The sequence below is a fragment of the Otolemur garnettii genome, unplaced genomic scaffold (genome assembly GCF_000181295.1).
Source record: "Otolemur garnettii isolate 467f Iridium unplaced genomic scaffold, OtoGar3 scaffold00061, whole genome shotgun sequence".
Taxonomy (NCBI): Eukaryota; Metazoa; Chordata; class Mammalia; order Primates; family Galagidae; genus Otolemur; species Otolemur garnettii.
Genome location: NW_003852456.1, coordinates 8557281 through 8569460, shown reverse-complemented (window position 1 = coordinate 8569460; position 12180 = coordinate 8557281). Strand labels below are relative to the sequence as shown.

Genomic DNA, 12180 nt, shown 5'->3' with positions numbered 1-12180 from the left:
CTACATAAGAGACAAACTCAACCCAAGTTGGGGGAAGAGGAGGAAAGAGCGGGAGAAGGGAGGGGAGGGGGATTAGTGAGCTCCCACTTAATGGGCACAATGTAAGGGTACATGGCATGCCTCCCAAGTGAGGCACACAACTACAACAGGGACTTTACCTAACAAACACAAGCATAGCAACCTAATTGTTTGTACCCTCACATTAATCTGGAATTAAGGAAAAAACAGAAACTTGCTTTGATGAATCAGAATGGACAATTTAGGCAACTTGGAAAGGCTAATTATTTCAAACCCTGGAAGTTTCATTCAAGAACATTATTGCTGGTTAAGCTTCATTCCCATGCCAAGAACACCCAGTTTTTACTTGGGAAGTTGCTTTTTCTCTCAAAGACCTGATTCCACTCTTTTAGTTATTTTTGAAGTATAATGTTTTGTTGACTTTAGTTACCTTGTTCTGCTAAGAAATATTATTCTTTCTAAGCAGCTACATGTTTGCATCTATTAACTATCCCCACTTTATTCCTTCCTCTCCCCCACTTTTCCCAGCCCGTGGTAACCATCATTCAATTCTTGTCTCTGTGAGTTTTAACATGAAGAAGTAATCTAATTGTACCCCCAAATTGAAGCTGGTCTACGTACATTTTATTGTCAAAGTCAGTAATCTCCTTAGGCTTAACATTATAATAACCCTCCTTCAAAATCGTTTGCACTACAGATAAGATGTATATTTTTATAAAAAGGAATGGACTTTTTCAGTTTTCAATAAATATGGTAGTCTTATAATAATAAGCTTTTTGTAAAGCTTTTGTAAAGCAAATATTATGTTTATTGTATTCATTAGTAAAAATTATTACCTCACTGCTATGGTAAGAATTTAATAAACACTGGAAAGAATGAGAATTATCACTGAATAAGTTTGAGATAGAAAATAATTTTCAATAATTTTGAACCCAGGCTGGCAGTTTCAAACCCAGCCTGAGCCAGCTAAACAACAATGACAATTGCAACAACAACAACAACAACAACAACAAAATAGCTGGGCATTGTGGTGGACACCTATAGTCCCAGCTACTTGGGAGGCTGAGGTAAGAGAATCACGTAAGCCCAAGAGTTTGAGGCTGCTGTGTTCTGTGACACCCTGAAACTCTAATGAGGGTGACATAGTGAGACTCTGTCTCAAAAAAAAAAAAAAAGAAAATAACTTTGTGTTAAAAATAAGTTTTGAAGATAAAATTAAGACTTCTTTTCAGATTTACTCACTAATGCAAGATTATAAAATTTTCATCTTGCCATTCACTGTAATTCATAAGTAGACTAATATAATTCCTTAGGCTTTATGAAATAAGGTTTTACTGAGAACTATTTTATTATCTTTAAATTGTCATCACTTCTGATTTGACAAGAAGAAATTAGATCCCAAACAAACAAAAACCTGGAAAATATATACATATATATATTTTCATTTTTTTGCTCTCACCTTGATATTTTGAAGCAAACCAAGAAATCATTTTTCTTTCTGAATTGCATTAAGCTTTTTTGTTTTTCTATTAGTTTATGAAGCACTAAAGAAAACTCAAAACAATTGAAATCAGGCAAGAAAATAGTATAAGTTAAAAAAGTTTTCACTTTCTAAATGAAGTAATCCCCCAAAGTCCTTACTTATTCACCTTGCTCTCATATTCTTTGGTGTCTCTATACTAAATGTGCACAGAATTTTCATTGAATTGTGAAAGGTAAGTCAGTTCAACTTAAATGAGAATCTTAAGGAGATGACATCTATTCCATTTGAAAAGAATACACACACACAGAAAAGAGGAATAACAAAACAAACAAAAAAAAAAACACTGCAGAAACTAATAATAAGTACACAAAGTACACAAGTGTATTTATTACATTTTGCAAGCACTTTTCTCTACATTTCAAAAACGCCACCATCAAGCTGTTGGCACATTTATGTACAAAACAGATTTAACTGTAATGCCTGCTACAAAGCACTCTTGTGAAAATACAAACCGTAATGCCAGAAACAAAAGCCAAAGTGTCGACATCATTACATAAGTTTAAAAGACAGTTTTAAAAATCATCACATACTGTTAAGACACAGAACTGAAACACTACAATATAGAATTTAAAGAAGCCCATTAATACTTTTGCTAAATATCTGTAATACTGCATGTATCATAAAAATGTTGAACCAGTAAGATAATCTAAGTGTAAAAAAAATGAAGCAAAAGGAACCCCAAATTAAATAATACTACAGAATGCATAATCATGCCACAGATAATGCTAGTAATCCCCCCCACCCCCACATACTACAAGAACTTGGAAAATTACTGATGGTGCATGACTAGTCATTGTACAAAGATTGTTTCACTCAATAAATTTTATTAGAAATGCAGTTACACTGAGAAAGGACTTCACAATGATCAAATCAGTGTATGATATTACCTAGTTTTATACACTGACAAAAATGTTTGTCAGGCTACATCATTTTAAAAGATACTTTACAGCATTCTTGTAGCATTAGAAATAATTAAAAGAGAGTCAAGGTTAAAACAAACAACAAATTTGGTCCAATAATACTGATTTTTTTTTTATTCCTTTGATACAGGTACTTCTTATAAATGGATATGAATGAACATTCGGCTAAAATGACTCACTTAAAAGGAAAACACAAAAATATCACTACACTTCCAAACAACACATTCTGCAGGGGTTGCCTCTGACCACACTTGAGAAAACACTACAGGGAAAGGACATAGATTGGAAGTCTGCAAGCAAAGCTATTATATTAATGGAAGCCTTTTCAAATATATCATACACATTTTAGGAGTAGTTTACAGAGGTGCAATCCATGAAAACTTTTAAGGTAGGTAAAACAACTTCTGAGGGAGGGGGTTAGTGTGCTTATTTTTAATATACCACCTTCATAAAGGTAATTAATGTTCCACATTAGCATATTAAAAGTTCCCATCCAGCCACTGCTTAAATCACTAAGAGATCATTCTCTAGTAGTCCACAGTAGTTATTTCCATTAAAATTGTCTCTATGTACTAAACTTGAAAAGGTTAAGTCTGGTGTCATAGTCTTAAAAATGCCATGCATTAGCATTACTTTTTCTACATGCTCACAACATAAACATGAGTAATCATAGAGAAATACCTTGTAAGTACATCAAGAAAAAATACAATGCTAACGAAGGTAAGAAGCACTTTTTTTTTTGACCTACTCTTACAAATTTAGAAATTGCACCTTAGATTGATGAAACCATTTAACCAGGGCCTATAGTAATTGATGGGTGATCTTCAGACAAAATCTCCGCATTTCAACAAGAGTCGTCATGGTGTCATCTATGTCTGTTTCTGTTGTTTGTAATATACAATGGTCCCTTTGAAGTTTATCTATAGTTAGACTAGTTACCGAAATCACAACTAAAACGTATAAAAAGCTATTTTCCTTTCAAAACATTAAGAAATAAAGTAAAGGATAGTTATGTCTATAACACATGGGAAGTAGTTAAGAAAAAAAATCAAACAAATCTTGACCTGTGACCATGTTCGTTATCTTTGATTTTACAGAGCTATTAAATGAGTTTGAGAAATTTCAAAGAAAAGGCTGGATAGGAGCTTGTAGAAAAGATCTGATCACACTGATCTGACAAATTAGGAGATCCAGTGCTAAGCAACAAAGAATTGTATTCAGGCAGTGACTCATGAGTCGCCTTACAGATCTTTGATGAGAAGCACTTCTCATTTTTGTTTTTCAAAGATTGGATGGTTGGATGGCCCTTAGTTAAACACCAATGCATTCTAATGGTAGAAAGAATGGGAAGACGCATTTATGTGTAAGCATTGAGCCGCTCTTTGGAACGGGTAGAGTGGATATCATGAAGCTCTTGTTCCTCCTTCGACTTGATATCCTCATACTTCTGCACCCGGCAGGCATCCTTCACGTAGGCCCAGTTGGCAGACAGAACCATAAGGTAGTGAACCTAATTAAAGACAAAAATAATTTACACTGCAGGTCATTATACCTTGCTGTCAGGAAAGCAACAACCAAATTCTGTATTTATGTAAGAAATGTTCACATGTAAAATAGAATCAAATGTCTATGATAATAGGAAAACTATAATTAAGAAATAATCTTCACTTTTGATACCGAATTCTTAGCACTCTTTCTTTCAATATCTCTTTTTCAATCCTGAAGTGATCCAAGATCTTTATGGCATGTTTTCTGTATATTCTGTTCCCATTCCTCATATATCCAAACTGTAAGACCCATGCATCTCATGCCCGTGTTTACAATCCATAATCAGAGATAACCTCACAGGCAGCATGTGTCTACTTGACTTTCATTAATTGCAGGATACATTACCTCCCTGTGAGATATAAAGCGGAATCCAAATCAACTGGTGGATTTAATTTTCAAGTTAATTTTCCATACAGTGAACTTGGATTTTTTTCCTCTAGATAAGAAATTATAAGAAAGCATTTCCATATTGGAGGTACAAAATAAATGTGTACACATTTTAGGAGGTGTTGTTGGAAGTAAAAATTAATTAATCCCAAGAAGTGTATGAACTTCAGGTAAAATGGATGTGTGTAGCATGCCTAGGTTACACTTGACCGGGAATGACACTTTCTGTTCAACTATGAAAAGTAACATGTAGATAACATTGCTCAAAATATGTATACACTTTTTGGTACCCTCTGTATACCAGATCAGACAGCTTAATCCTATATATACGTCTGTAAAGATCAAACAAGCTACATACACAGTTAAATTCATGTGGTGTTCTGTCACACTCTTAAGTGCTGTGGAGAATACTTAGCAAGAAGCAGATACTCAAACTGTTTGCCAAATAAATTAATATATTTTTTCAATGTTCAAAGCACTTTTTCTAGGATAAGTTCCCAAATTTAATTGTAAGATCCTCATACAACAGCAGCTTTAATGACCATTCCAGAAAAAGAGTTCCAAAATTGCTTTGAAGTGTGAATTAGCTGCTGGCGTCAGTGTACAGCTTCCCCAGGGAAAGTACCTCAAAGGCGACCATAGTGACACTCAGCAATGAGGTGTGTGGCACTTTTTCTAGGATGAGCTGATGAACTTAACTGACTTTGTGCATTCACAAGACCGAGAATAGTACCATATCAAAAAGGAAGCTACCAATTTGTCTTGAATCACAAAGTTAGTCTAGCAATAAAACTCCTGGGCAGTAAGATACCTTTCTTTCCTTTCTTCCCTCCCAGTCCGTGGTAGTTTTCCACATGATGGACGTTGAAGAACAAGTAGGGAAGAGAAACTAACTTGTTAGCTATTTACTTCCTTTGAGTTTTCAGGGGCGGACAATATTATTACCTAACACTGAGAGACACAACCCCCTAAACTTTTGATAATCATTCAAGATACCTTGAAAGGCAGAAGGTGGATGACTGTAGCAAAGTACAGATGAACAAGAAAGAACACATGTTCAATACTAAATAGCAAACGGTGTGCCACGTCCAGGTGAACAACTGATCGTAAAAAATAAAATAAAATATTTGGCCACAGGGATCTAAAGAAAAGATGTAAACCATAAATGAATTATTTTCACAATGTTCTCTTTCCTCTAAAATGTTGCATTTTGTTGAACGGAAACTGCAGGCCACTTGAAAGCAGAGGCTGTGAGTTATATTCACATACACCATGGTATTTACAAAGGGGAAGCTTGATCATTATATACATGTGAATCACAGAAGGCTTGTATACATAATCATATGCTTGTGGTATTTTCTTAGACTACCCAGTGTAAGTAGCATGTACTCAAAATGTTTGCCAAATGTGTCTGCCACCGCACCCCACTAGGTTTTCATTTTTAGTAGAGACAGGTCTCACTCTTGCTTAGGCTGACTTCCAACTCCTGAGCTCAAGGGACCCTCCTGCCTCAGCCTCACAGAGTGTTGGGATTACAAGCATGAACCACCATGCCCAGCCCAAATGAGTATATTTTTTCAGTGTTTAAAACCTTTCCTTTTAATATCTAAGAAAACACATCCCCTAAATTATTACATATGTAGGAGTGAAACACCGAAAAGAGAATCAGGGTCACTCTAGTTCAAAACCCAGAGGTTCCCAATGGGTCTTATATGTCATAGGGGACATGAATTAAGGGGACCACAAACCACCAGGCTTGTTACTGTCTGTGATTACTGAAGTTTTTGAAAAACTAAGGTAACTAATTTTGTCAGCATGTAGGACTTCTTAACAGTTCTATAAAGTCTCCGAGTAGACTCCTTATTAATTTTTTTTTTTTTTTTTGGAGACAGAGTCTCACTATGTTACCCTTGGTAGAGTGCCATGGCATCACAGCTCACAGCAACCTCAAGCTCTCGGGGGCAAGCAATTGTCTTGCCTCAGCCTCCCAAGTAGCTGGGACTACAGGCACCTGCCACAGCGCCCGGCTATTTTTTGTTTGTAGTTGTCATTGTTGTTTGGCAGGCCCGGACTGGATTCAAACCCACCAGTTCCAGTGTATATGGCTGGTGCCCTAGCCACTGAGCTACAGGTGCTGAGCCAACAGATCAAGTGTTTAAGAAATATTAGTGGCAGGACTACTAATATATAAGTACTAGGAATGGTAGGCATAATTATATTTTACCTGTCTTGTAAGACCTACACTACTACCAGAGTTAATAAATTGGAAATACTAACATCAATCATTTAAGCTAGTAGGAAGTTTAGTGGTAACTCTATATAAAAAAATAGGCCAGACACAGTGGTTCACACCTATAATCCCAGCACTCTGGGAGGCCAAGGACAGTGGATCCCTTGAGCTCAGGAGTTTGAGACCATCCTGAGCAAGAGTGAGACCCCTGTCTCTAATAAAAACTAGCCAAGGGTGGTGGCAGGTGCCTGTAGTCCCAGTTACTCAGGAGGCAGAAGTGGGAGAATCACTTGGACCCAAGAGTTTGAGGTTACTGTGAGCTTATGACACCACAGCACTTGACCCAAAGAGACAGAGTGAGACTCTGTCTCAAAACAAAACAAAACAAAATACCCACTGAAACATAATCTTCTAACTCTTCTTGTTTGAAGTAAAATTTGTGTACATTGACAATATATCTAAATATACATATTTTACAAAACATAGATTCCTTAAGAAATACATAACATATATATTTCTATTATCTTAAATTCTTTCGAGATTTTCCCCCAGAATAACCTTTTGCAGGGATATTTAAATGGCATTATCTGTTTAAACAGATATTGTTCACTCATGTACACTTGAGGGTATGTCTTTTTAGACAGAACCTTACAGGTACACGTGTTAGGAAATGCAGATGTTTTATTACACTCTACTTTTTAAAAGGTACTCTGATGGACTTATTATACCTGAGTATATACTGACCTTGAAACTACTAAGGTTTATTTTGAGAAAAACCTGATCTTTTTTCCTAAGTGACTTCACATTACTTTTTTTATATATTTAATTAAGTAGAAAACAAGAGTAATGCAAAGGGGTGATTCCTCTTCAGAATGTCAAACTTACCTATACGTATTTGCTATAGAAGCAAGCTTTTAACATCCATAGTAATTTAATATCTAAAATTCTCATGAATTACTGGTATTTTCTGATGCTACCAACACTATTGTTTTAATGCTTAAACTGTTTATCAAATATTATGTTTTGGATTTTTTTGTTTGTTTTGTTTTGAGACAGAGTTTCACTCTGTCGCCCTGGATAAAGTGTTGTGGTATCATACCTCACAACAACCTCAACTTCCTGGGCTCAATGAATCCTACAGCCTCAGTATCCCAAGTGGCTGGGACTACAAGCCCTGCCATGACACCTGACTAATTTGCCTGTTTTTAGTAGAGACAGGGTCTTGCTCTTGCTCAGGCTGCCTCCTGCCTCAGCCTCCCAGAGTGCTGGGATTACAGGCATGACCTGCCATGCCTGACCTATCAAATATTATTGCTAGGATAACACTTCCTTAGGTTAAGCCTTGCTTTTTACGTACTCGCTTGCCTATTGGTCACTATCTCTCCATTTTTTTATTGATTAAATAAATGTGTTTAATCAGAACTTCAGACATTAGGGATAAATTATCATCTCTACAAGCAAATAACTTTGAAATTCAAATTGAACAGTAAAGCTTCAGAGCTAGGCGGTCTTACCATAGCAATGACTGCAGCCCCAGCACCAGCAAGTGCCACGATAAACAAATGGAAGGTCATGTTCAGCTGCAACGCAAACCACAGAGAACCACACGTGTCAGAGTCACAAGCGGAAGACAGGTCGGGACTGCTATTGTTTTATGAACAAGACTTCATACATCTTTAAAAAAAGTGAGTCTGTGATAAGCCAGTAACTCAATCAAAACACATTATAGTGTCTTTCCCCCTGCAGATTCTTTAAATCCTTTAAGTCCATCATTTTTAACAGACTTTGATTATCAAGATGAGATTGTGATTAATAATCATGGTTTTCAGTAATATTTCAACCATACAAAGCTCTGCCATCTCTTTAAATATAACGTTAATTTTTTTCAATATTCATTAAGGGTTTCTAGAAAAATGTTAAATACTTAAGATACTCTTAATTGACATGGGCAGACCACGTTTTTTATATTTACTCTCTCTCCCCTTGCATAACACCGCTGCAAGCACAATCACCCCTGAGAGAATAAGAGAGAATTCCATACATATTTAATTACAACATAGTCTTCAAGTAATAAGACAAAATTAAAGGCTTTAAGAACACTCACCTCAGTAGATTCACACATCCTCAAGAAATTCTCAGAGACAGTACAGATTTTCTTTTCCTCTCCAATTGTAACAATCCCTACAAGGGGTGGACAATGAAAGTTTAGCATTGTGAATGTCTTCAAGGGCTGAGACAGAGAGAGAAAATGAAACTTTCTACAGGTCAAATCTAAGTTCCATTTTATATTATTTCATGTTGTAGTGGAAATAGTCTTCCTTAGCTTTTGTTGTGGAGAATAATTGTGTATAGGATTATGAATATAAAGACGTAAAACTAGCCCTCTGGCAGCTTATACATTTTCAGTCTGAATTTCATTGAACCTAACCACTGGAATTTTGAGATTCAATTATCATTCGTTCATTGGTTTGGTCCATTAAGGTGATGGTGTAGGCATCATAATTATTCTGGTAAGGAGAGCCCAGAGTCTGCTGAAGTCAGGATCTAAGTGTGTTCAGCTAGTATTGATGTTTGTTAGTTTATAAAGGTAGACTATCCAAATAAGTACTTTCTTTCTACTACTATGGAAAACAATGAATGCTGTCACCAGCAGGAAATTAAAAGTTGCCAGTTCGCTCATTTTTACCCTTGTTCCAGCTGGTTCATGGACCAAGTACATCAGAACTGCCTGGGGAATTGTGAACATTTTGTAATATTTGTACACCCAGTACAGAATTGTTAGATGGAACACTGCATTTTTAAAACAAGCACACAGGCGTCTCACTACCAGGTCGCTAGATCTCATTTTGGAGAACAGAAGTCATCATGTTCACCCAAGAATAGCTCTTTAGTTTTGTTTTGAAGGTACTGAAGGGCTAAACACACATATGCATGAGGAATAAAACCCCTCATATGTCCTGGGCTATTTGATACCTAAGATTTTGGCATTCACTGCTCTAGTTTTAATACATACGAGTACATTTAAACAATCTCAGCTGTACAGTCCAGCATCATACATCCCTTTACCATTACTTTCTGCTTTGCCAATAGTTTGTGGAATCTTTTTCAGACCAAAAAATAAACAAACAAAGAAACCCAAAACTATTTGCAGTATAACAAATGCAGACAAATGTCTCTGCAACCTTTCCCATTTTGCCAAGATGGTTTTAGCAGGGAGGAAAAATTTCAAATGTGCTCTCTTTTGAGGTTTGTCTACAAATTCAACAGCATCGGGAAAATCCCCTGGCTTTCTCCATACTGATCCATTACAGGTTTCGTTCATGTGGAAGGTTTTACCAAGTAGATTCTTGAATTATTTAGCAGAAATGAATGTAGTTCAGTAAACAGCAACGATCCACAGCTAAGCTTACAAAAGTTTGCACAAAAAGTTTGCATTAAATGTCCTTTTGAATGAAGGGAATTTGGGTCAAAAGTGTGATTTATTTTTAGTCTCAATGCTGTCTTCTATTATATCTTGGACAAATACTGCAATATTTCCAGGTCATGGCTCTCTTCTCTAGAGAAAGCATGATGGCCTAGGTAGGTGATGTGTTTTACAGAGATTTTTTAATTTTATTTTTATGTTATGGAGATGATCTTCTTTCACAACTGAGCAGTACTAAAAACATAACAGGTGCTCATTAAATATTTGTTGAGGCTCATAGCTCATGCCTGTAATTTCAGCACTTTGGGAGGCAGAGGCAGGATTGTCGCTTGAGGCCAGAAGTGTAAATCAGCCTTCCTCTAACATAGGAATATTCCATATCTAACAGTAAATTTAAAAAAAGAAAAGATAACCCTCTGTTCTGGCCAACACATAAGGCTGACATCTCATGGGAGGCCCATTCACCTTGAACCACTTTCTCTGTTTGGCTGGCCCTAAAGCAATTTCATCAAATCTTCACATTTTAAAACAGTTTTAAATCTTGGATCTAATAGATGCTTTGGGGGCTAGTATTAACATTTTATGATACAGATTTACTAGGATAAACACCTAATATATCCAACGTGATAATTGAAGGATAATAGAAATCATAGTGAAGGCATTCAAATGCAAGTAAAATTATTTCATGGTGTATTTCGAAATAGCATAATAAGCACTTATAAATTCTTCAATTATATCAAGTAATGCCTCAGCTTTCCATTAGCTTTATTTGAAACATGTAAGTTTATCATAGGCATGGGAATGAATAGTGAGATATAAGCCCCTACTAAGCAGTGTCGCTGCCATTACATGGTTGGAGTCCATATTATGTGCTATAAAGTCTTTGGTGTTCTTGAAGATAAAAGATACCCTCTCAGTGCTAATGAGACAGTTTTGTAACACAAAGGAAATTGCTTTAAAGTATTCTTTCATCTATTCAATTATTTTTGTGATGAACGTTAGTAAATTCTGAACTGATCATAATACAGGTTTTGAAGTGTGGTTCTTTCCTAATGCCACATGCTAGTAAATATACAGTAGTAGTTGTCCACTCAGGAGTCTTATTAGAGAAATGTTATCAAGAAGGTGACAAATACCTATATGGCGATACACTTTATATTAAGACTTGATGTACAGGCTGCATGACATTTGCAAAGTACCTTCTCTCTCTTCCACATGTACATAAGTTACATTTCAAGAAATCTTAATAATACTATGCTGTAAACAGTGGTAAGTTTGAAGAAGAGCTGTGGCCATATATTCATGCTTTACACTTATCATCACGTCTTACTTTTTTTTAAAGAGATGTGAACTGTTGAAATATGTTTTTTGACTTTTAATTAATCCCATAATGGTATAAGACTTTTCGAACCTGGGATGGGGTGAATGTGTTCTGCATAAGGGATGGACACGTTAGCTTTGATGGCCAAAGGGTAGACAGAGTGGGCAGAAAAATAGCTGCTCTCAATGGGATCTGCAAACTAATACAACCTCTATGGAAAGAAGGATGGAGAATTCTCAAAGAACTAAAAGTGGACCTTCCATATCATCCCACAATCCCATTACCAGCTATCTACCCAGAAGAACAAAAATCATTTTACCACAAGGACATTTGTACCAGAATGTTTACTGCAGCTCAGTTCATAATTTCCAAGTCATGGAAGCAACCCCATGCTCACCAGCCCAGGAATGGATTAACAAACTGTGGTATATGTACACCATGTGTGTACATATAGTGTAGATAGTGTGGTATATGTACACTATCCAGCCATAAAAATGATGGAGACTTTACATCTTTTGTATTGACCTGGATAGAGCTGAAACACATTCTTCTTAGTTAAGTATATCACTAATAGGGAAAAATGTATCCAAAGTACTCAATACTAATATGAAATCAATATATAAACAACTACACACCCACATGAAAGAAAAACACAAGTATAGTCTAGTGAAAGAGGAGAAGAAGGACAGCGGGTGATTGTCATGATCTCACCTGATGTGCACAGTGTGAGGGTGCTCAGCACGCCCCCTGGTGGGCAGGATCTCACCTGATGTGCACAGTGTGAGGGTG

The 12180-nt window shown here is 36.2% G+C and overlaps 1 protein-coding gene across 1 annotated transcript in view; it reads right to left on the bottom strand.

Moving 5' to 3' along the window:
- Positions 1 to 1854: 1854 nt before the first annotated feature.
- Positions 1855 to 12180, bottom strand: part of GPM6A (glycoprotein M6A) — a 196002-nt gene continuing 185676 nt past the window's right edge. Inside the window, exons 5-7 of the mRNA XM_003792805.1 lie at positions 8751 to 8827; positions 8161 to 8226; positions 1855 to 3991 (exon numbers count right to left, since the gene is read on the bottom strand). Coding sequence (XP_003792853.1) covers positions 3839 to 3991; positions 8161 to 8226; positions 8751 to 8827 — 296 coding nt within the window. The 3' untranslated portion in view covers positions 1855 to 3838. The remainder of the gene's footprint in view (positions 3992 to 8160; positions 8227 to 8750; positions 8828 to 12180) is intronic.